At 45.1% G+C, this 25,759-nt stretch overlaps 1 protein-coding gene across 1 annotated transcript in view; it reads left to right on the plus strand.

Annotated features, from left to right (window-relative positions):
* DOCK2 (dedicator of cytokinesis 2) overlaps positions 1-25,759 on the plus strand; it is a 406,436-nt gene that overhangs the window by 106,851 nt on the left and 273,826 nt on the right. The window contains exons 23-25 of the mRNA XM_084762887.1: positions 7,339-7,447; positions 17,911-17,981; positions 19,834-19,940. Coding sequence (XP_084619013.1) covers positions 7,339-7,447; positions 17,911-17,981; positions 19,834-19,940 — 287 coding nt within the window. The remainder of the gene's footprint in view (positions 1-7,338; positions 7,448-17,910; positions 17,982-19,833; positions 19,941-25,759) is intronic.

Consider the following 25,759-nt stretch of genomic DNA (forward strand, 5'->3'; position numbering starts at 1 on the left):
AGATACAGATGGAGACGGGAGAGAGAGGAGAAGAGAGGGGGAGGAGGAGAGAGAGGGGGGGAGGGAGAATATACATTCAAGCCCTTGGCTCTGGTTTCCTGGAGCAATCATTCTTAATCACTGACAGGCTGTCCTAAGAACACAAGTGTTGCATTCAGATGTAGGAGCATAGCTAGCTTACCTTGGACTTGGAGTGTCACTAGAAAAAGGTTAGATCCACTTATCCTGCTGCCTCCATCCATCCTCCAACGCCATTCTGGGGGAAACGATCCCCCCCCCCATGTGCACACTTGCTCTAGCTCCTATACTGGCTGTTGCCAGGCTCTGTTTCTCAGTGGTTACACTATATAGTGCATAAAGGGGTGAAATGTGGAGCCAGGGCACTCATAGGACCAGTGATGGCTGTGTCATTTGTTATCGAATGAAACCTAGCTGAGCTTTTATGTCACTGGTTCTCAGTCTTCCTAGTGCAGTTCCTCATGGTGTGGTGACCCACAACCATAACATTTATGCTGTTGCTGCTTTATAACTGTAATTTTGTTACTGTTATGAGTAGTAATATAAATATCTTATATACAAGATATCTCATTGTTAGGGCCCAGGTGATCTGCTGAAGAAAGGCCCAAGGCAGTATGCAATAGCAAAGAGCATTTTATTTTATTCCAGCATGCTGGGATCATCTCTTTCCTCTAGAGGGTGCCCCAAAATGAGCACACAGGCTCAATTTATAGACAGTCATAGGGATTTGTGACAAACTTTAATTGATTGGTCAGAAGAGAGTCAGAGTATACAAGGGGATTTAGGATTGGCTGCTTGTTTGGTTACTGGGGACTTTTGAGTCACTGAGGTTTTGGTTCTTACTCAGGAGGTGCCCTTTAATTGTAGTGGATGGGGCCAGCTGTGTTCTTTACCAAGGCCATGAAGTAATAAAAACATGGTATCTAGTCATTTTTTTCCTATAAGCTGATTAGCTGCCCGTGAATTGTCCATGAGCTGTCCATAACTTGTGGTTGTTCCAGGAATGGTTAGAAACTTGGCCTAGTTAGGCAGAGTGAAAACTGGAAGCCTGTCATGGAGTTGGACCAGTCAAGCAAACTGGGGTCTTTGGGAGGGTGGGCCTAGGGTCCTTGGGGGAGCGTCCCCTCATGATATGTGACCCCTGTGAAAAGTCAGTGATGACCCACAGGTTCAGAACCAAGGCCCTGCATCCTTATTACTCAATGGTGATAGCAACTGTATCGTAGGGTTGCTATGTGGATCAAAATGATAAAAACCACAAAGCTCCTAGGAAATGCACAATAAGTAGTAACTCCTGGTACTCCAATTATTTAGTAATAAAGGGGATATTGATGCAGGCTGTGTAGGCAAAGATAACTGTTCAGGCAATGCTTGAGAGCGTGGAGGGCTACTCTTGAACTGAGTAGAGTGCAGCTCAGTTCCGGCTTACTGAGACATTGTCTGCAGGGCTGCAATCAAGGGGCAAGATTTGTTTACTCTGTGACCTATCATTTGTTGCTAACTTGCTCTTGATGGTCCAGGTATGTTTCTGAAGATGAGACTCTTATGACACAAAAATGCTTTAGTCTGTCCTGGAGAGTCTATTCTAGTGGAGAAAGCAGGCACACAGGTAATCATGAAAAACAGAGTCCCATGACAGGGACTTCTTAGGTGCTCTGAATAGCGTACTGAGTGTGTATCAGTCAACACGGGGAACTCGCTGTAGGGAGCGGCCTCTCTTCAGCATTCATCGAGTGTCTGGTGTCCTATCTCAGGGCCCAAAGGTATCCTGCCCTTGAGTGCAAGGTAACAAAAAGGTGTAGTGATCTCACTGTTTGAGGTACTTTACCTGGCTCTATAGGAGATCATAAAATCATTTAAAACAGATTTTTTTTCACTTAAAAAGCTTTTGGTTAATTTAATCTTTCCCCTGGACTCCTGTGAAATGTCAGGTATGTGTGTGTTGCCAAGAAAAAATTAAAGCAGGAATGTGATAGAGTGAGAAGTAGGAAGTGTGCTGGGCCTAGGGCTAAACTTGGGGTGCATTACTAGTACTACCAAAGAGGAGCAGAGGTGGGACAGATGGGCAGTGGTGGGTGGTAATACAGGAATAGACACAAAAGCCAAGAGGACCTACCAAGGAGGTGGCAGCACCATCCAGATCTCCGAGTCCCTCAGAGACCTACACCTCCTTAGACCGTTCGGTCTTCTCACCCATGCAAGATACAACAGAAACTCTTAGGCCTTGTCAAATGAATCATTTCATAGGAGAGACACAGCACAGTGCCTGATCACACCTTTATTATCTGCTTTTTTTCTGGGTACAGTGGTTGGGGACTCTCTGTATTAGTTCCCTCTCCCCCAACATGCTAGTCTCCAGTACAGTGCCTAGCACGTGGTATGTGCTCACTGAGGGGCAGGCTGACCTCTTTCTCTCTAAGACTCCGGAAGTTGCATAAGATGGATCCAGAAGAGGAACTGGAGGTGTTGGTGATGCTAGCTAATATTTGCCAACTGTGCTCTCTGCTCTAGATTGCTGATGGTTTTATCTGCACAGCATTGTAAGACAGTCCTTCATCCTAACTTCCAAAACCTCAAATGCTCCAAAATCCAAAATTTTCTTACTGTTGACCTGACTCCACAGGTAGAAAATTCCATACCCCAAACTTTGTTTTCTGTACAGAATTATTCGAAGTGGTGTATAAAATTACACTCCCACTTTGTGTATAAGGTTTAGATAAGCCGTAAATGACTTTCCTGCCTAGGGGTAGATCCTACACCAAGATAACTCATTATTTACATGCAGAAACTCCAGAAAGTATCCTAAATCAAGTGCCTTTTCCAAGTCCCACTTTGGGCCACTTGGTATTCCATTTCCATCTGGTGTTTAGAAGAACCTTACAAAACAGTATTATTTTGCTAGTTAAGAAAACAGAGCCAAGGTCACCGCATCATAAGCAAAGAAGAAGGCTTGGGACCCAGGAAGTCTTACCTAAGAATCTATACTCCCTCAGAGTCTGGAAGCTGTCGGAGAGATACCTAAAAAGATGGTTTAGCTAGAGTATCTGTAAATGGCAGAGATATGGAAAGAGAGAGGCCCACCTCTCCCTTTGTCCTTTTCCAGCTGGAGGCTGCTTTGTTTAGGTTCCTCTTCCCTGGGCTGCTGTTCAGGACTTGGCATCTTGAGTCGAGGCCGAGGCTCTATGTCCCCGCGGAGGAGACAGTGTGCACACCGTATGGGGCCCTGTTGCCTTTAATGAGTGCTCAGCTGTGCAGTATCTCCCAGCATGCTGCATGAGTTACACAGGCCCCAGGAGCTGCAGTGCTGGCTGTGGTTAGGCTGACACACCTGGCAGCCCGGCCTCACCGGCTGTTCAGGTTTTCCTTCTGGTCAGGGCCTCGGGGCCCTTCAATAATTCCTTCCCCGGCAGAGTCAGCTAGTTCCAGATTTATCTTTCTGATTGTTCTAGGCCAGAAAAAGCACAGAGCAAGGGCTAGGAACAATGTAGAGAGTCCATTTGCCATGCCTTTGCCTTGAAAGTCATGGTTAAAGCATGCAGCCTAGATGCACCCAGATGACGTCACCCAGATGACACCACCTAGATGATGCTTTGGTTTCCCTCCAGGCTTCTTGGGGAACACTCATATGCCTCACTGCCTACCTCATCTGGTTGGTTCTTTCATCTAGTCTAAAACTCCTATATCTTTTTCCATCATCCCAAACTACTTGAAATGTTCTATTTATTTATTTATACTCAAATCAGAGAACATGCCAACATGAACACACCTGTTGAGCAACAGTGATTGCTGATGTTGAGTTAAGCACATATTAAGTGTCAGCTAAAATACTAAGCACCCACAACGTATCTCTCTTTTTTTTTAAATTCTCAAATAAAGTAACTTTTGTGGGGGCTCAGTGGTTAAGTGCACTTCTGCAGAGGGCCCACGTTCCCAGCACCTACACGATGGCTCACAATAGTCTGCAACTCCAGCTCCAGGAGTCTGACGCCTTCTTCTTGCTTCCCCAGGCACCAGGCACGGAGACATCCATGCAGGCAAAAACACTCAGACATCTAAAATGAAAATAAATCTATTTGAAAAAAAAATCTTTGCATGAGCATTGTATCTTCCATGTTATCAACAAGGGGACTGGGAGTGCAGAAAAGCAGAGCTTTGGTTTTGCCAGTATAAGGAGGGAGCATGATTCCACCACAAAGCCATTTCCAGGAAGTAGGTTCCTCTTTCCTGTCTTCTGACCTGCGGCAAGGTTATCCGCCTCAGCTGTTGCCTGAATTGATGCATATCGCTCTACATCCTTGGTGAAAGCTAGGCAGAGACAGCACCTGTTTCTATCCCTGGCTGGAGTGTGGTACGTAGATCTTAGCTTTGATAGATGTAAAAGGAGTTGATTGGATTCCCACCGTCACCTGGTGGGGCCCCCAAGTCTTTGCTTCATGGGATCAGCATCATCTGCCTTCCCCATTTAGATTTCCCAGAGCCTAGGAGGAGAATGCTGAGCCCTGGTCTGAGCCATGAGTCCGGCCTGTGCCCCAGAGTGAATTGCATCTCTTGCTGGTGGAAACTAAATTCGGTGTCCTGTGAAGGCAATGTCTGGGTGGAAGTCCTTGGTTTGCTCTGAAAGTGGGAAAGTTTGCCCTTCCAACCGCAATGGAAGTGATTCTGAGTCGCTTCCCCAGTCTCTCCCCTTGTATCTTCATTTGTTCAGCTAGGGCATGGACCAACAGCTTACTGGACTTCCCAGGAGCTCTTGGCTTTGAACCCAAGCCCAGAGAACTGCAAGAAAAAGCTGCACTGTGGCTACAGAAAAGTTGAGACAAAAGTGGCTAGGGGTAGTCTATGCAAGAAGGAGGTTTATCTTAAGGGCAGTTGCTCAGCTTCCAAAACTCAGTAGACTTAGTGAGATGTGGCACAACTGGGAATGCAGACTGTTCCCAGGGTCTCTTCCGAGGAGTTCACAAACATCCCCCTCTAGAGTCTCGTTACTTAAGATGGCTCAACAAAGCCCATTTAAAACACTGATTTATTTTTATTTTATGCATATAAGTATTCTGCCTGCATCTATGTTAGTTTATCACATATGTACAGTGTCCCCAGGGATCAGAAGAAGGCATTATGTCCCCTGGAACTGATGTTACAGACCTTTTTTTTTTCAGCTGTGGGTGCTGAGAACTGAACTTAGGACCTCTGCAAGAGCAGCAAGTGCTCTTAACCACTGAGTCACCTCTCCAGGCACACACACAAAAAACCAATATAATGTGTTTCCCCCCCTTAAATAAAAATGCCAAAGCCCACAGGCAGGGGAAAGACTTTCTGTGTGACCACTCAGTTATTGAGGGTAGAAGGAAGGTCATTCAGCAGAAAAGTGAGGCTAGAAACCATCTTTGTGAATGGAGCAAGTGGCTTCCTGATGATGACTTGCTCAAAGCCACTTCCATCACACATACAAGTGCATGGGGGAGGACACGACTGTGCAGAAACATTGGGCAGCCAAGTCAGTGGGTTAAATGAGGGAGGGGGAGAGAGAGAGAGAGAGAGAGAGAGAGAGAGAGAGAGAGAGAGAGAGAGAGAGAGAGAGGACAAATTCAATACAACAGAAAGAGCCACAGTGATGTAGTTTACTGATGATTTCCAGGTGTCTGTGGGCAGAGAAAAGAGTAAGAGGTTGACCAGCAGGGAAGGAAGTGAGGAAGAGAGGTGGAGGGGTCATGACAGAGAGTGATGACATTGTAGAAGGAGAGCAAGAAGGGAAGAAAGGGGTTGGGGATAGAGATAGAGGCAGTGACAGACAAGACCCAGACCCAGAGATAGAGGCAGTGACAGACAAGACACACACACATACACACACACACACACACACACAGACACAGACAGAGACACACACACACACACACACACACACACACACACACACACAGAGAGAGAGAGAGAGAGACACAGACAGAGACACACACACACACAGAAAGACAGAGAGAGAGACAGAGAGAGACACACACACACACACAGAGACACAGAGAGAGAGAGACAGAAAGAGAGACAGAGAGGGAGAGACACACACACACACACAGAGACACACAGAGACACACAGAGAAACACAGAGAGAGAGACACACACAGAGACACACACACAGAGATAGAGACAAAGAGAGAGAGTCCAGAGACAGAGAGAGAGAGAGAGAGAGAGAGAGAGAGAGAGAGAGAGAGAGAGAGAGAGACAGAGAGACAGAGAGACAGAGAGACAGAGAGACAGAGAGACAGAGAGACAGAGAGACAGAGAGTCTAGCTGAAGAAGGCAAGCTGAGACACAGAGCCAGGGAAAGGTAGGAAGAAGAAGGTGAGGGGCAGGTGAGATTTCCCAGACTCTGGTAGTGGTGGTTCTGAGTGGCTGGCCTGTTGGAGAAGGGAAGCAAACAAACCCTTTAAGTATGTCAGTGCTTTATCTCAGGCAAGCACCTTTAGCAGAACAGGCTCAGGCTGGTTTCTGACGTGTGGGCTGTGACAGGAGAGGTGCTCTTTATCTGAGCCGAGGACAAGAGTGCTCTTGTGTGCGCTTCACACTGGATGCCACAGATTAGGCTGTGGGTATTTCATGCTTGCTGATAAAAGCTTGTTTGGAGAAGCCCTGGGCTAAGGGAGGCTCCTGGGCTGGGGGAAGAGGCTCAGATTCTGAGAGAGGGAAGCTTCCAGGCAGTGGCCCATGTGTGTATGAATCTTTGGAAGGGCAAACACCACCATGTTCACAGCAGCTGATCTCCTTGGTTAGATGAATAAAGGTCTGTTTTGTAAATGATACATTTTTGTTATGTTAACATTAGTTTTTACATTGATAGCACAGAATCCTTATTTTCAGAGGAAAACAATTTTGAAGTAGGTGATAAGTGAATACCTAAATTGACTGGGTAGGAGAACATTGGCCCCCCGACCCCATATATCTGGCTGTGGGGGTTCAAGTGACCAGCAGGTGGTGGCTAAGTGAAAGGGACAGCATACTTGAAAATATTTCTCCTTGGGCTTTTCAGAAGTCTTTGAAAATCCAAGGTCTACAGCTCAGATGACATTCCTTTCTTTGTGGTTCTTCAAGGTAAAAGAAAAAAGGTGGAAGAAGGGCAAGTTTATAATGCTCTTCGAGTCCAAAGGCATCTGTTCAATGCAGAGCACCTGAGGGTCTTCTCTGATAGCTAAGGTCTCAGCTCCTCCCTCTCTCCACAAGCCCTCATCTCCCACCCTTTTCCTTTCACATTGGAAAGGAAGGTTATGGCTAGTGCACACTTTCAGATGTCTTGCCAGCTGGCTTGAGAAATGACCCAGATGTGTCTTCTTACAGGCTTTATGAAGGCAAAGAACAGATGGAGTTTGAAGAATCTATGAGGCGGCTCTTTGAATCCATCAACAATCTGATGAAAAGTCAATATAAAACCACCATCCTTTTGCAGGTTGGTTCACACTACAAAAAGATCCCTCTTGTGTTTGCCCTTGGCCACCCAGTATTGACCGCATGCCCAGAACCATCAGATGTCAGTTAAAAGCCTGGGCTGGCAACCTTTACAGATCATGAGGCCCACAGGCTCCACTGGTGGAACCTTATTTATCACTTGTTTCTTTCACATGGATGTCCCAGTATTTCTCTTTAGAATAACTGAAGCCTTTCTTATCTGGATAGAAAGAAGCTAAACCTGGCTTCTTCTAAGGGTGAGACAGGGAGGTGGTGGCCTTATCCATTGGGACTCTGATAGCTTAGTTTCCATTCTCAACACCATCAGCTCAGGTACCCTTTAGGGATTAAATAGTCTCCTCACTGGATAGAATAGAGGATTCATCATCTGACAGGGGTTCCTGGTACTTGCCCATACACTATGCAAGCCTGTGGACATCCTGAAGGCTATCCCTGTGTTGGGGTTGGGGTGGGGGTTGGGGTGGGAAACAGCAGCTTGTGAGTGAGGAGAAGTTTCACAGCATTAACTCCCAAGGACTGGGGCTAGGGTGGAACTTGGCCTGATGCTTTCTGAATAGAGACAACCCAAACACATGTATTTGGATCAATGATTTAATGCAGATTGGTTCTCAAAACAAAACAAAAACTACATTAGCCTTTTAGTTGCTAATTTAAATAGCCATGCTATCTTCCATTGTGCCCAGGATTGCCCAGCCTCTGGTTAGAATGAAGGAGAAAGGAGCATTCAGGGAGAAAGGAGGTGAAGAGGCAGAGGTAGCATCTGCCTAAGGGGTGTTTGCTGCTGGTACCTTGGGTACCAAACTTTGCACATTGGAGCTTTAATAAATCCAAATGCCTAGTTACCACCATTGGGTTGTTCTCATTTCATTGGTACAGAGTGTGGCTAGGATGACAGGGGTAGGGGGTGGGATGGGAGGGGATGAAGGTAGAAAACTCTCCAGGGGGTTTTAATGTGAAACAGAGCCTGGGAATCGCTGCACTGTTGGCTTCTTTTGGTTTAATGAACATTGAGAAGGTCTCTGAGTCATGCATCCTTGTTGTCTTAGCACCTAGGAGGGTCCCAGTAATTAGCGCTTAGTAAAAGGCTGGGGAATGAAAGAATAAATGAATGAATGAACAAGTGAAGAACATCGGTGTGGAAGCTGAAGTGAAGCTAGTTAGCATGCCTTCCTCAAACCTTCATTGCTGGCAAATGGCAAGGCCAGGATTCAGATCTCCCTACCCAGCTCTGAAAACAAGGTTCTTACAATTGCATTCCGCTGTGTTTGACACCGTTCACTCCATGCCCTCCGTGCATATGAATGTGCTTGGAATTAGTAAGGACCATTGAATTTACAGTTTTAAATTCCTTTCTCTTTTGCCAGTTTAGGGGGAAATACTTTTCCAGTGTTCCCTTTGCTAAAAAAAAAAAAAAAGAAAGAAAGAAAGAAAGAAAGAAAGAAAAGAAAAGAAAAAAGAAAAAAAACAGAAAAAGAGAAAAATGAAGAATAGTTTGTATATTCCCTAAGCCTCAGTGTAACAAAACGGATAACTGGAGGAAGGGTAGCCTGACCTGTGGCAGGGGCCAAAACCCTCTCTGACCCTGGCCTGTGTCACACAGAGACTGCACAGTGGTGGGAACAGCAGGAGGACAGGATATCTAGTGAGGGCTGTGCCAAAACAAAAACAAAAACAAAACAAACAAACAAACAAAAAACAAAGATAATGAACAAACAGAGGAAGCCATTCACGGCAAAGTAGAATGGAGCAGAGACCCCCAAAAGTAGTTGGCCACATAGAGATAGGAAGAAGGCAGCATAGAGGTATTTTGTCCAGTTTTCACACTTGATTCCTGATGATGAACGGCAGATAGAGGGAATAGGAAGACAGGGAAAGAAGGAAGAAGCAAGAAACGATGGAGCCATGGGGCAGAGGGGTGAGTGAGTATTTACCCGACAGGCACCTGGGTTAAGGAGAAGGTTCTGTGTGAACTGTTTGGTCTCATTATGTAGGTCATGACACTCTCAGCCCCTCTGTTTCTTCACATACCCAACCTCGTTGTTTGATGAGGTTGCAAGAAACAATGTCTGCAACAGCACATTATAAAATGCTATACAACTGTGTAAAGCTAATGCGATTGTTCCGGTTTGTGCATAAGTCATTTGAGTCTAGTTCTTATTGTCTGGGTAAACGGTTAGAAAAGCCTCAATTTCCCAGATTACACTGCTTTCTTCTCCGGATCCCCACCCCAGAGCCCTGCAAAAGGGCTTTATCTCATTTTAGAATTTGCTCCAAGCCCCAAATTTAGCTTTGGGGATTTGCATAAAGCCAAGCGTACATTCCACCTATTTATATGGCTTCTAGAACGTTATGAGGAAGGATTTAGAGTCACCTCAAATATTAAGAGCAGTGCCATTGAAAGAGAATGTAAGCCTGTTTTACGGTTTGAGGAATGGGCTAAATACAGGAGGGAGGTCAAGTTCCTGCTGGCAAACCCTACACAAGGAATCTTCTACAGCCAATGACCTTTGCAGTAGGAGGAGGACTTGTGACTGTGACGCTGAGAAGCCTAAGTAGGAAGTCAGTCCTACACACACACATGGGCGTGTAGCCCTCAGCATTAAGCACGTCACACCCTTTTCTAGGCCTCGGGTTTTCCCTTTGTAAAGCAAGAAGAAAACAAATGTCAAGTTGCAAGGAAACGTCGCAGGATTAAAGGAAGTAATCCGTGGAAAATGTGAAATGCAAGCCTGTCACATTATAGCTTAAATAACAGTTAGTCATTGTGCCGGCTAGTTTTGGTCAACTTGACATAAACTAGACTTATCTAGGAAGAAGCAATCTCAATGGAAAGAAAATGCCTCTATCCTATTGGCTCATAGGCAAGTCTGCATCATAGGGTGAGAAGGCTCCTGGTTGACATTCCTTGTTCAAGCTGAGCACTTCCAGGTGGGTAGGAGCCCTCACTCATGACCACTTTAGTTATAAGTGAAGTAGATCTGGTTCAGAGTTTGGCTTTTGTGAGTTCTGGGGCCTAAGCAAGTTATTTCCTGTTTTGAAGGTTCACCTAGCTTTGTAAGATATTTTCTGTGGTTTTCTTTATTCTTTGTTGGCATGGCAACCACTCACTCAAAACAGTGAAGTTAAAGCTGGTTGTTCCGAGTAGAAATAACAGTGCAAATGCCTTCCATGGACCGAGTACCTACTGTGTGCCCGGCATAGAGCTGGGCCCTTCATATACAGTGCTCTTAATTTAACCAGAAATCTGCAGGGAACCACAGTCCCCAGTGTTCACAGAGGCTGAAAAATTAATAAACCCATCCCAAATTAGGCCTATGCAAAGTGGTAGAGGTAGAATTTGAAGCCATGGAGCACATACTGCATTGGTACCATATATGAAGTCTCTGTAACTCCAATGTCAGTGTTCTTTATACCTCAGGAGTGATTAGGACCAAAGACTTCTGGGTGTTTTCAATAATAGGCTACCTGTTCAGAAGTCTCTGCATGCACAAGCTGTGACATCAGGGTGATGAGCCTGAGGGCAGATTGTCAGGCTCAGCAGTACACATTTGTGCTCTGCGTGTAGCTGTGTGGTGAGTGAGGGCACTGTGGTGACCACTGAGAAGACAGCTTGCCACCTTCTCCTCAAAACTCATGGTACTGCACACTGTCCATTTCGATGACATCAGTTAGAATTAAGTGAATAGATGCATTACACAGCATGCTGCATTGCGTGGCCCCCAGACAGCCATGCCCACGGCTGTTGGAGTGTCCAGGAGGGCAGAGACGGTTACCTGTAGCTGGCAGCAGTAAATGTTCAGATTCCTATGTGTGGAATGAATGAAAGCGTGAAAGCTGGCGTCTGCCTTGTTCTTACTGTCTTTGGTTTGTTTCTTTTGTGGTTTTATCATTTATTACATATCACACTGTTGAGTGAAAAGCCTTGCAGGTATCGTTAGTCCCTTTGATCTCTGCAGCACCACCTTGTAATGCAGATGTCCTAGCTCTGCCTCTGAGATGAGGAAAAGGAGACTCAGAGGGGCTGAGTGACTTAGCAGCAGCCGTGAAACACTTGCTCTTGGATTCGCACGGGAGCTGTAGAAGAGTTGAGTGCCATCAACACTGTGGCCACCGACAGTAGTGTAGAGGAGTTCCACTGAAGATCCAAATCTTTTGGCAGAAGGGCAGATGAAAGCTACACAAGAGAAAGACGGGCGGGTGCCCACAGCCACGACAGCAAGCTGCTTTACAATAGCTCTTCCCTCCCTTTCTAATGGGTGTAAAAATGCCCAAATGTCCAAACCAAGAGGAAAAGAGAACTTGCTCACCCCTGAGATGGGGGTCTCAGATTACAACCTGAGTTCTCAGGGCAGGGGAAATGATGTTCCGTCCTAACAGCAAAGAGGGGCAACGTTCCTCCAGATCTTCAAGCAATTAGTGATTGTTGTATCTTGTCCTGTTTCTTAACCACATATTCCATTCGGGAATGATGGGTCCTATGGCAGGTAGTTATAAAAAAAATTTGTCCCAACCAAAAAACTGTAGTTTAGCTCAGGTTTTTGTTTCTTTGTCTTTAAAAAAAAAAACAATTACTCACTTTACATCCCAGTCATCGCCTCCTCCCTCCTCTCCTCCTAGGCCCCACCCTCCCTCCCTGTCTCCCCTATCCCCCCTCCTCTACTCCTCAGAGAAGGGGAGCTCCCCTACCAGGCCACCTCAGCGTATCAAGGCGCATCAGGATTGAAGGCATCTCCTTCCCCTGTGGCCTGGCAAGGTAGTCCTGCCAGGGGAAAGTGATCAAAACGCAGGCAATATTATATGTTGAGTTTCATAAAACAGAGAAAGACACACGCCCAAGAGTGCTCTGGGTCTCTCCTCAGTGCCTAAATCAGGAAGCACATACTGCTGGATGAACGGACACTATTGTTTGGTGGCAATTCGGTGGTGGTGGCCAGGAGCCTCAGCTCTAAGCACATGAAGCTTCGATTCACACCTGAGGACTGCAGCAGTGAGCAAAGGTGGAGACAGCAGCCCATCTGCCTTCCTCCAGGACAGCTCAGTGTCTCTAAGGGAGCTGTCTTCATGTGGCCATGCTGTGGTGAATTCCTGTGACAGTGTCTCCTGTTTCCATGGATCCTGACCTCCTGTTTTTATAGTAGACAAATAGGATTAAAACTTGGCAGGGAGAGACTAGTGTTCGTTTGAAACACCTGTAGCTCTGGGACCAGGAAGCTGTCAGGCTTTGTTTTGTAATTGTGTATTCTTCCTCCATATGTCCTGTTTGGAAATAAGTCTGCGTCTGTTGGCAGCAATGATGGCCACTGGGGGTGGGATTGTAGAATTCACATCTAGCCAGAGACAACATACAAGTGTCTCAGAATTTGGAGATCAATTGTTTGCCTCCAGGCCAAGGTGGTCAGCTCTGGGTCATGTCTATCTCGACTAGTGATTCTCAACCTTCCTAATGCTCTGACCCTTCAACACAGCTCCTCACGTTGTGGTGACCTCCCCCCCCCCCGCCCACCATACAATTATTTCCTTATTACCTTATAATTATAATTTTGTTACTGTTATGAATCTTAATGTATACATCTGTGTTTTTCCATGGCCTTAAGTGACTCTTGTGAGAAGGTCATTTGGCCCCACAAGGATTGTGACCCACAAGTTGAGAACCACTGATGGAGACAGAGCTGATTTTCCAGTGCCCTTCTCCACCTTCTGTCTGGGACAGACAAGCATTGAGTCGGGGCCTGGGTACGGGTCTCTTCTCAAGGCTTGTTCCTGTGCCTTTTGACAGAGGAAGGAAGGAAATTCAGCTGTTGCCATGAGAGTGCTTACTGATCTGATGCGTTCCCGATGGCTGTTCTTTTATCTGTATACATGGTAGCTTAAGGAATGTCAGGAGAACAATACTCCTGCTCAAAAACGAAAAAGGACAAAGCAGAGAGATGGCTTCAATGCATTTCTTCCCCAAATCAGCCTTCTGTCTCCTACACAAATACCCTACTTGCTGAGATAGCATGTATTTCTTTCAGCGTGAAGGGCAGTAGGAAAGCATGCTGGTTAAGGTCATCTGGACCATCTGGGACACATCCTGGCTTGTTTCTATATGGCTCCTGGCAAATTATTTAACATCAATGTGCCACAGTGTTCTCTCTTGTAAATTGGGATGACGGCATCTACTCTAAATAGTTGTTAAAAAAAAAAAAAGGTGAGATATTGCATGTAAGGTATTTGGTGCATAGAAACTTTAAGTAATAGTTCCTGCTTGGAAACCCTATGAATAGTAATTCTATTACATGAGTATATAGGTAGCATACTTATGTGTGTATATATATATATGGTATACATATTTAAAATAATGCTACAAAACAGGAACATATATTCTGGAATGAACGTTAAAAACTCTGCAGTACCATTCAGTGTGTATAACAGTAGGAATAAGGAAATCAGTAGTAAGAGCTAGAGTTAAGCTGTACTGTTACTGGAGAGCAAACAGATCTACAAAGCTCGTCTGTTTCCAGTTTCCAGGTCTCAGACGTGTGAAAAGTAGAGGTTTCCAATAAGTCACGTGACTGACCTGTTTCTTCCCAGGAGTGGTTGGTAGTAATACCTGCAGATATCACCTCAGGCATTTCAAGGGAAGGACGTAGACAAGGGTCTTCTGATCAGTGCTAGGTAGGATAGTAGTCTTGACCAATTTCTCAAGTAGGCTCTCCCCACTGACAGAAGAACTCCTGGCTTGTCATTGCTTGGTTGGGGTGACTGGACCAGATGAACTTTCCCACCATCCTGTGAGTCAGAGATGGCAGTTACATAGCCTGTTGGAGTTATTACCAGCCCAGAGCTGGAAGATCAGAAGGTGGGGCCTTCCAGCTCAACTCTTCCAGCTCCTGATAAAGCTCCTATGTTTGGGTTTGTGTCAGCTCCTGGAGATATGGATACTACTGAATGACGTTACACCCCTAAAGTGAGGCTTAGCTCCCCAAACCTACAGTAGATACTCACATCCTGGCTCTGCTCAAGTTGCTGAGAGTTTTGTGTCTTAACTATGAGAAGTCGTATTATACTGCATCTAGGCACTGGAGAATGAGGGCAGTGCATGGGAGATGTGATGTGGGGACATCTGGTTTACCTTAGAGGGGCTGATATGGTGAACATCATGATGACGATATACTTCATACAACCCCATCTAATGATGCCAAGGCTTGGGCATGTGAAATGGACCCAATCTTTTGCAGGGGCCACTTGGGCAATTGTACTCCATAACCAGGTCTCTGTGGGTTCTACGTTCTTTGGCCTGATAGTGAAAAAAGAACCAGTTTTGTACAAGTGCTTAGATGAGTGTTTCTCAGGTTATACCTATAGTTTGAGGGTTTCTCTAGACTTCAAGAGACTGTGACCTGTGGAGTGCTTGCTTTTGCTGAAATAGTATCACAAAAACTGAGTAAGAGAGACTCATCACTTCCAACCCACTGTTCTCAGCCTGATTACCCCTTCCTCTCATTGATGGGTCCTCAGGACCTCTAATTTTCCTAAATCTGCTTGGTGCTTCCTGACCAAGATAGTCCTTGACCAACTAGGTTGTGATGTTTGGTGTACTTATAACTGCCCAGAGGGATGTCATGATGATTCACAACATATTAAAACCCTAAACTTCTCTGTAGTTGAAAGCAACAACAAAAATCTCCCTGGTTTATATTCATCTTAATCACTGTTTCTTGAAATTGTTTGATCACAAATCTCCCTTTTCTCTGTAGAATACCTTATACAACCTGCTGGGTATAAGTACCCACTAAGGCAAGGTTTAAAACGTTGACTGTTTCCTCTTATGATACAGAGTTGAAAGAGTAAACTCTAGACCCCAGATTCAGTACTTATAAAGAAAAGGGTGTGACACATTTGACAACATGCAAATTTAGAATATCTCTGTGCAATAAAAGGTATGCTAAACAAAGTTAATACATGGTCTCAGACTATATATTAGTCTGAGAAAATCAACAGAAGACTCCTGCAAAAATATATTACTGTGAAAAGACTGAGGTTGATGCATAAAGAATTCTGCAATCAAGCAAGAAAAAGAATCACCTGAAAGAATGGGGAAAAGATATGAATGAGCAAGTTAGTAAATATGGATATTCATTAAGTGTAGAGTAGATGGCTGCAGCGATAGCAACCAAAGACATCCAAAATTACAGTGGCGAGTTGTTCATCACACTGACAAAAAATTAAAAAGATTGCATAGTCAGTGTTATTAAGGACTTGGGGGAAGTGGAGATGCAGTAAAAAGAAATTGCTTACTACCTCTTTCAAGATCATTCAGCAAGATGTAATATATATATATATATATATATATATATATATATGCACTAATTTGTCTTCAAGCAATCTGTTCTATAGGGATCCTTACAGGGTTGTGTATATATTTTTTAAATATGAACTGTCTCCTGGGTGTTTTTTATAATTAGGAAAAAGGAAATAACCAAAGGCTCATAAGCAGCAGGAGGTGAAGCAGACATGGTGAACCCACCAGGCATTGCTGAATGGGAGTCAAAAATTAGAAGAATGTACCCCAAGGGACAGAATGCTAAGGATCTAGCAGAAAATACTTAACTGCAAAACCAAGTTGAATAGAATCTTTATACATGTGTTGTACAAACACACACACATATCCATATACATACATGTTTAAGTAGTGCAGAAAAAAAATCTCTGGGACATGAACAGTGTTTTCTTCTGCAGCATCAAGGCCGAAGCTGAGATGAAGATAAGGGATTTGAGGGGCATTTTTCACCCTTATTTTGTGTGATTTTCTTGTACCATAAGTATGTAGTACTGACATATAGAAGTCATAATCATGGAGGAACGGATGAAGGGCTGGAGAAGGGCTATTGTGTGACTGAGGTGACCATGCTGTTCAGGGGGTCCCAGGAATAGCTCAAGAGAGCAGCTGCCTGAATCTAAACCCGGACTCCACAGTTCTAAATTCTGCAACCTGTAGCACATTACTGAATCCTGATGCAATTGGGCATCCTTGTCTTTGAAAATCCCAAATCCCCTGCAGGACTGCGATTAAGAAGATAATATATTTACAGTGGTCAGTATAGTATCTGCCCCATTATAAATTTTTAGAGAAAAGTCATTCATTGTTTAAGAAGCTCATTAGTATATGGCTAAGAGTAAGAAAAAAATTTTAATCATATTTTTATTTATTTGTGTGTGTGTGTGTGTGTGTGTGTGTGTATGCCATGGCACAAGCATGGATGTCAGAGGACAACTTCTGGGCATCAGTTCCTTCCTCCCACCATGGAGATCTGTGGGATGGAAGTCAGTCAGGAGGCAGGGTCGTGTACCTGCTCAACCGTCTCCCCTCCCCCATCTCAAAGTATTCTTGAAAAAAGTAATTTTCACTATGTTTATTGTAGACTGATTGCTCAAGGGTGATATGTGTTGCTACTATGAAGAATATGGAGGAAACAAAATAAAAACACACGCTTCCACTAGACCCTTAGTCTCACTATATTTCCTCCATGTGACTTACGGCTCCTGCTAAAATTGTAGTTTGCCCGCTGCTAAGCAAACTGTATTTTTTCCAGGGCGCAGGGAGTGGTTCATACCTCTAGATAAAGAAAGGAAAAAGAAAATCCATCTTACTGCTCAGCTTTCTTAGCCCAGTCACTGGGACAAAACATACTATTATTGACATGTGCACTATTTTCTGTCCGCTGTAGTGACCACAGAGAGAAAATATAAATAAATCTGTTCAGATCCCCCTAGCCACCAGGGAGTCAACTCAAGCACAGCATAGCACTGTGTAATAATAGAGGTAACCATTATTAAGCACCCCAAGTATGCTTCACGCCCTGTGTTGATGCCTCACATATATGTACGTATCTGTGGGGGTTGTCTTATTTGATACAGTGGGCACAGCATATGGTACCATTCTGTGGGCAGGTGGCAAGAAAGCTCGCTAATTGTGACTCTGTGAATGAGCCAATGAATGTGATTTATCGATGGCTTCTTCAAGTTCCTGCTTGAGTCCTTACCTTGACCTTCAACAATACACTGAAACTTGAAAGGGGACATCAACCCTTTAACTCATTTTTGGTTGGTGTTTTATCACTAGAATAGAGTGTCTTGCTACTTGCTGGTTGGCTACACAGTGAGAATCTAGAATCTCTTTGTTTCCATATCCTCAGAGTGAGGGCAGGTATGTGCTGCCTCGCCTGGCTTTCACACAGGGTGTCAGGGATCTGAACTCAGGTCCTTATATTTGTGTAGCCGGCTGTTGACTGGCTGAGCCATCTTCCCTGATGTTTTTCAGTCTCCCCCTGGAGGCTTGGCTGATTATGGCAGTGTCTGGGATGCAGGGTCATCCTCTGATCTGTCACATGGTGTCTGCTCCACCAGCACAGACGTGTTGGATGTGAGGCACCACTTATATTTATTTCATGTTCCCCCCAGGTGGCAGCTTTGAAGTACATCCCATCCGTCCTTCATGATGTGGAAACGGTCTTTGATGCAAAGTTGCTCAGGTAAGAGCCTGTGAAGTTCTCTCCCCCCCAGCTCTGCTGTCACACCAGGGACCGAGGTGAAAAACAAAACAAAACAAAACAAAACAAAACAAGGCCCTCCTGGGGTTTCACACAGACTCTCAACTTCAGATCAGGGAGGGAACATAGGAGGAGCCTTGTTCAGGGGCTTTAGGGTGAGAGGTTTTGGTTTCATTGTGCGAGGCTTCGATGATAACCTGTGTGTGATGAAAGCATCACTCTTTTCATACAGAGTGTGAGTGGAACATGTGGGTTTGTTTGAGGCAGAGAACTCCACATCGCCGGGGCCTGGGCACTGTTTGTTTTAGGTTCCAACATTTGCTTGGCAAATCCTGGAGCCGCAAATTGGAAAGAGATCACTGAGACTGGCCCTGGTTTGCTCTCTCCTTTTTAGCTCCATCCCTGTCGAGGAGGAGCAAATGGTCTTAATGAGATTACGCCGTGGGAACGGGCTGTCTGAGCCTGACCCATACCTTTTGCTTTTCCTCAACTCCACTACCATTCCCAGATAACACAAAAGATGATTAAAAGAACACTTTTTATAGGAAACACATTCAGATTTAAAAGCATTCCTGTATTGCCTTCCTGCATGCAGTTTTCTACCATCGCTGTAACAAATGATGGAGCTTGAGAAAGCGCCATAGCTGCTGTTCTTTGGATTGCATGGCAGGGACAGCACCAGTAGGTGTGTTGCTGTTGTTTGCAAGTTACCTTTTCCTCCTCCCTTTCTATGCAGTGCAGTTCCTCCTTAATCTTTAGGCTTCAAGTGTTACCTGTTCAGGAAAACTACCTGTATCTATCGGAAGTAAATTCCTCCTATACCTTCTTCTTACAGCCCTCGCCATTAATATTTGAAACTCTCTACACCCACTGTATCTATTGCATTTTTAAATTGATTAACAGCCACCACCTCTGGCTCACTACATTCCCACTTCCCTAAGTATCGCCCATGGCACGCTATGTAAATGCTTCCTTAGTAGGGGGTGGATCGGTACACTGCGCTGATAGGATCATGAATGGGAGGAGAATGTTAAATCACTTTAGTGAGAAAGAGCTGTCTTCTTTCTGAAGCCCTGCACTTGTTCTAACCCCACAACGGTTTTTTTGTAGCCTTCTGAAAAATACTAAGGACCCCCTTTTGGTCTTAAGATGTACTATAAAGGATGAATACATATAAGACATTTTAAAATAAAAATGACTTAGTGATGTAGCTTAGAAGCTGGTTGCCTAAAGTTCCTTTCATGAGACAATACAGTAGTACAATCAGAATCTGGTGTACAATGCTTGCTTCTTTGTTTATCTTATCTGCATGACCTCAGGAAAGTTAGTTAGCCTTCCTGGCCTTAGTTTTCCACACTTGCTAGGCTGGTGTAATGTCCTCACGGGTAATCTTAGCACTTAGGCCAACATAAGAGGATCAGGGGTTCAAAGCTAGCCTCCACTGCATGAAGAGAACCTGCCTCAGTATCCCCAAGGAGTAAGTAGGTGAAATATAAACATTGAAATACCTTTTTCCTAACATCACATTGTTAGAAGGGTTATGAAACAGAGTGGATGGACATGCGAAGGACACAGGTGCCACATGCTGTGTGCTCAAAGATATTGGCATTTTCAGATTTTCACATCCGTTGGACTGCTACTACAATCCAATGCTAACACCAGCATGCTCGCCGGAGGTTCACTCGGCAGCTAGTGCTTTGCCAGGGCTTGGAAGTGCATGGAAGACACAACGATGCTAATTCTATCCCTAGAGCACTAACAGCCCAGGTTGGATCCTCTTGAGGTGAGCCGCTTGGGTCTAACCTCTGCCAACTCCTGCTCTTCCTTTCCTCAGCCAGCTCCTGTATGAGTTTTACACCTGCATCCCTCCCGTGAAGCTGCAGAAGCAGAAGGTTCAGTCAATGAATGAGATCGTGCAGAGCAACCTCTTCAAAAAGCAGGGTGAGTGGGGCCTCCTGCTGGGCGGGGGTGGGGGGGGACCTCTCTGGGAAGCCGGAGTAAGAAAGCTAAACTGTCAGGCACGTTAGAGTGCCCCTTTGTTGGCAGTGCTCTTCCTCCACAGGTGTAAAAAGCAGCGAAGAGTTTAGATATTCGAATCTGCATTGAATTTAAGAAAAGCTCAAGCTGCATTGTTCATCTCTCTTGAGACAGTTTAATGAGTTGAGAAGTTCGGCATCATCTGCCGAGTGCCGGTTCTCCCTGCATCATCTGTTACTGCTGTCTTTCACTGGGAGGGAGGTGGGCAAAGTTGCTTTAAATAGAAAGAACCTTTAGCTGAGCAGTTCTCCAGATCTTGAGTGTGTCAGAATAAACGGGAGAGCTTGTTGAAATGCAAATTTCTGGGCCCATCTCGGTAAGTCTGATTAAGGAGGAATTAGCAGCATTTTTGAGCTTTTAGAAGAAGTGCAAATTATTCTTGAATAGGTAATACACTGACATGATCAACAGTGAAGCATGGAAGGTGCCACTTAAAAAAAAAAACGGCTCCTCAGACCCTGGACAGTTCCCTCTTGGAGGCTGTGCTATAGATTCCAGCTTCTGGCATGTGTTCCACAGATGCAGAACAGAATCCATCTGCACACACACACACACTCTCTCCCTCCTCTTAACTCTCTCCCTCGAGTGACTGCATCTCATGTAATTGTCCTTTACCTTTTTTGTTTAATGATAATTTTTGGAGATCAAGGATTTAGGGAAGATTTGGAAAGAGTGGTGGCCAGTGATTTTGTTCTACCATGTTCCCTAATAGTTACTGTAAAGAAACATGGCTCCCTGTTTTGTAGTCAGTGAACCAGGTGGTCCAAAGCTCTTTCCAGAGACAAGAGTGTGGGGTTTAGATGTTCACATTTTCCCCAGCAGCTTTGCATTTCTCCATTACACCAAACCAATCATATATTTGCCCCACACACATTATTTGTCTATCTAGAAACTCTGCATTTCTTCACTTTTTTTCCATGAGAAAACAAAACAAAGCAACAAAAACAAATCTTTCGGAGGTCAGAGGTCAGCATTGTTTTCTGTGCCCTAAGACCTTTCTGCATTTAAATTCCTCTCTTTGCACAGATATCAATTCTAAAACCAGAAGTAAACTGTGAAAGAGACAGAAGGTCTTAGAGTACAGGGGATCAGCTGTTACCCAACTGGAATTTATTTAGGCAGCAAAGCTTGAATATTTATGCAAATTACCTCATAATCACAGAAATATGCAGCAACCGCTTCACTGGAAAGGTGATTTCCTCCCTCCTCCCAATGGCTGGTTAACATGGCCTGTGCACAATTGTGATCTGAAACACCTGCCTGGTGTTAAGGAAAGATGAGGGGGAAAAAAATAAAGCACACTCACATGTGTTGCTTCCTGACATTTAGACAGACGTGTGGCCACAGAGTAAATCAAGACATACATAGTTTACGCAGTGGAGGGGGGTGGATTTTCATAGTTGTGTTTCTTATGTCGCTGGCTTTTCAAAAGGAGACCCCAGTGTTTTTTAAAGGCTCCAGCTCCGTATCCAAATGTGTTGCTCGTCCTCACTCTGATGGTTTTGAGACTTAGCAAACCTTACCTCCTATCCTGGCAGCCCTTAGCAGGACTTTGGAGGGTGTCATTATGGAGAGGACTTGAATCCAGACTAAGAGACACGGCCAGAACAGCCTTCATTGCACATAGATGGCTCTGCGCAGGCAGTAGAAAGTGGGTTGCTTGGCTCTTCTGTGCTGCTCAGAGCTTCCATCACTGTCTGCGGCCAGGCTCAGCCCAGAGGACAGATGGAGTGCTAGGAAGGGCCTAAGGTGGCCACGCGGCATCATCAATTGTAGCCTTGTGGAAGGCGGCTAATTCCCTTATGGGAGCCCCATCTCATGGACCAGGAGGGGGGCCCTAGTTCACAGAATCACAAGGCAGCCTGGATAGCTCCTGCTCAACTATCCTGCTGTGTATTTAAAGTTCAGATTCAGTAAGAGCGCTCTGATTAGTGCCAACTGACGGAAGGCCAGCCCTGGAGTTGCACACAGTCACAAAAGAGTTACGAAAGAGATACAAAAGTCTTACCTTCAAAAACAAAGTATCCTTTTGGGGGGTCCATTTTCCAGAGTATGCAAAGAATGATTGAGTTCTTTCACCCTTGCCTCACAAATGAAAACAGTGGGCTCTAAACCAGGCTTCCTGGTAATGCTCTCCTAGGATGCACTGGCTTAACAAAAAAAAGCCAGGAAGGGAGCTTCCCCTCCCGAGCTTCTCATGTTCTCAAGTTCAAAATGAAGCGCATCTGAATTCACGGGGACGTCCTGGGGTCCATTGCTCTTGGGTGAGCATCTCCCTTTCAACCCCTGCATAAGGCGAGTTTGATTTTTCTGCCTTTTGAGCTGTAATGAAATCCCTGTTATTCAGCCTGCAGAGTGTCCTGTGCCTCGGGATGTGATTTGCTTTGAGCTTCACTCATTTAGCTGCCAGATGTACAAAATTGCCTGGAGTATTGTCAATGGCATTAGCCTGTACCTGCAGTCTGGAACATTTGTATCGCCACCAAGCAGAGGAGCTGGAAGACTTTTAAGCCCTTTGCTGAGCTTTTGACATATCGCTGTATTGGGTCCCGTGGCCAAATGGTAGAACGTAGGGTGGATGGCCCTGGTCCACGAGTCACATTAGACCATGGTTTTATTCCTGGATCAGCCTCTTATCAACTGTGTGACTATGGGGGATTTTCTTAGCCTCTCTGGTCCTCAGTAAGCATATCTGAGAATTGTGAATAGTCAAAATAGTGCGCTGTCTCAAAAAATTGTCTTGTAAGGTACTGACGTGGACAAGCCATTTAAAGGACTCAGTGTAGGGGTCACACTAAACAGGGTGGGTTGAAGTTGTGCATAGTTTTCCTTCTCCCGGTGCTTTCCCAACTTCTGCCCTGACTTTCTGATTTTTTTTGCAGTAAGGACATCTCTTTGCCTTTGATACTTGCCAAGGCTCCCGGTTCCCTAAAGTTCCCTGTTTCTCAAGAAACACAAGACTTAGTGACCAGAAGCCCTGGATTTGTATGTTATCTCCATTCTCAATTTGAAACCCTATGCGCCCCTCCCCCCCCCCCCCATTTTTTATTGTTTTCCTGAAGCAGTTTTACAAAAGGCCCCTGTGCTGTGCACATAGGAGGCCAAGTCTTGGAACCTCAGGCTCGTTGTCCGAGCTTCTCTATTTTTTTTCTTGCCTCACATAACGGAGCCACATAGTTGGGATACTTGGCAGCCATCCTCTCTGGCTTACCACACAGAACTCGGCCCTTTTAAAAAACATGCATCAATTGTACAAAATAATAGGCTTCGTCACAACATTTTCATACATGAATATAATATTCTTAGATCATATTCATATCCCCCACTGCTCTCTCTTGCCCCTCAAGTTTCCTCTAAAGTATACACAGAGAATCCCCCCGCTTTGTCCTATGGAGATCTTTAATCTCCATTAGTATCAATTTACTTGACCTATGTCCTTGAGAAACTCAATTTTTAGTGGACTTAATTTCCTCATTTGTAAAGCAGGACTGCTCTCCCAGGTTGTACGGAGTTGTACAGATTGTGTAGCGTCATGTGGCTTGTTACCCTGGGCATGGTGAGTGTGAGTCCTGTAGCTATGGCCCACTGTGTGTGGCTGTCCCCTATTAGTGGCTGTACTGAAGCAGGAGAATCCAGGCTACTGAGTTGGATCTGCTTCAGCACAAACTCAGACTTGCCTGGGGATGTGAGGGGAGGAGAAGTGGTCAGATCCACCTGGACAACTCACAAGGGCCTGTGGGAAAGCTAGCCATCTGTGCCCACGGAGCGGCTCTGTCTGTACAGAGCTAACCTCTCAGGCAGACTGCCATTCAGGCTGAGGCCATCATGTGCCCCATCTGGTGGGTGTAGGCTCTCTGAGTGTCCAGGATGCTCATGTCTCCAAATCAGAGGAGGGAGTGGGAGGGAGCAGGAATTGGGAGCCCTTCTACCATCTAGCCTTAGCCTTTAGATCTTTTCACTGGGAACTTTCTGGAGAGGCAGAATGGAGATTGTCCACTATGGAACAATTGCCTTTGAGTCCCATCCCTGTCCTTTTCTAAGTGTCTAGGGCTTCTGTGTTCTCAAGTGACAATGTGCACTGGCCAGGCGACTGTTGGGAGAGATAGGGAAGAAGCAGGAACATTTGTACCCAACACCATAGGCACATCCTTTTATTTATTCTTTCTTTCTTTCTTTCTTTCTTTCTTTTTTCTTTCTTTCTTTCTTCTTCTTCTTCTTTTCTTTCTTTCTTTCTTTCTTTCTTTCTTTCTTTCTTTCTTTCTTCAAGACATGGTTTCTCTGTGTAGCCCAGGCTATCCTGGAACTGTCTGTGTAGACCAGGCTGGCCTCAAACACAAGGGACCTTACTGCTCCTGCTCCCTAGTGCTGGATTAAAGGTGTGCAGCGCCACCCACTGCCAGCTCACAGGCATTTTCTAGCCAGCTTAGCCCTGTAGCTTTGGCAGAGCAGAAGGTCTCTTACTCCGCTTTTTACAGCTTTCTTGCTGAACTTAGAGCACCTCTGCGTCCCTTGTTTCATGTATGAAAGGCCTAGCTATGAAAGTCACTGAGCATAAGGACGTGGCTCTAGGATACCCTTGTCTCCTACCTGCTGCCTCTCTGAGTTTTAGTTTCTTCAGTGACAGAACCACACAGATACACACACACACACACACACACACACACACACACACGCACACGCACACGCACGCGCACACACACACACACACACACACACACACACACACACACACATGTGAAACAATGACCAGAAAGCCTAAGACGAGTTGGCTGTGTCGGTTGGATAATTGCAAAAAAATCCTAGCATAATACCACCACCACCACCACCATCCTGCTGGAGAGGCCTATTAATCCAATGCCAGTTGTGGAGGCAGGAGGGAGGGATAGCTCACTAGTCAACAATGCTTACTGCTCTTCCAGAGGACCCAGGCTTGGTTCCCAACATTCATACCAGATAACTCACCAGCAACCATAACCCCAGTTCCAGGGAACGCAATGCATCTGGCCTCCACAGGTGCCTGCACACACGTGGTGCACATAAATCCATCCAGGTACACACATACATTAAAAAAAGAAAAAAAAATTTTAAAGTCAGCTATGCATTAGGTACTGCTTAGAACAGAACCACCTACCATATTCTTATGCCTTGATTTATGCATTATCATCCTTATCTTGCAACTGGGATAACTGAAGCCTAGAAAGTCAGGATATTTTTATAACAATGAGATAAAAGGATATACAATATATTAGTGTTTTAGGGTGTTTAGCTATGAGGTTCTAGGATAACAAATCTCCCAGATCCAGAGGGTTGAACACTGTGACGTTGTATCTGTCTCTGACGGAGGTTATAGGCTTTTTGTCCCCATGGAAGTTAAGTCAATTGGTACCTGATGCTTCACAACAGGAAGGACAACAGAGGGACAGAGCAGAGTGGACCTTACCTATCTCAGCCTGCAGTGACATCTGCCCACTCCACCTACAGTTGCCTGCCTTGGAGGGACTCAGGGATGGGAAGGACACTCAAGGAGCCTTCTTTGAGATCATCTCTGCCTCTCACTGATACCATGTTTTACAGCTGGATTCAGAACACAAATCATTTAAAAATCAGATCCGTCTCCCCCGCCCCCACTTTACCATGTTTCTTTTAATAATTTATTCTGTTACAAGTTCTTCCTTTTTTCACTTGAAATCTCACCAATCCCCCTGAGGGAGTTTGATCTCTTC

The sequence above is a fragment of the Acomys minous genome (genome assembly GCF_964271855.1).
Source record: "Acomys minous genome assembly, chromosome: 16".
NCBI classification, from domain to species: Eukaryota; Metazoa; Chordata; class Mammalia; order Rodentia; family Muridae; genus Acomys; species Acomys minous.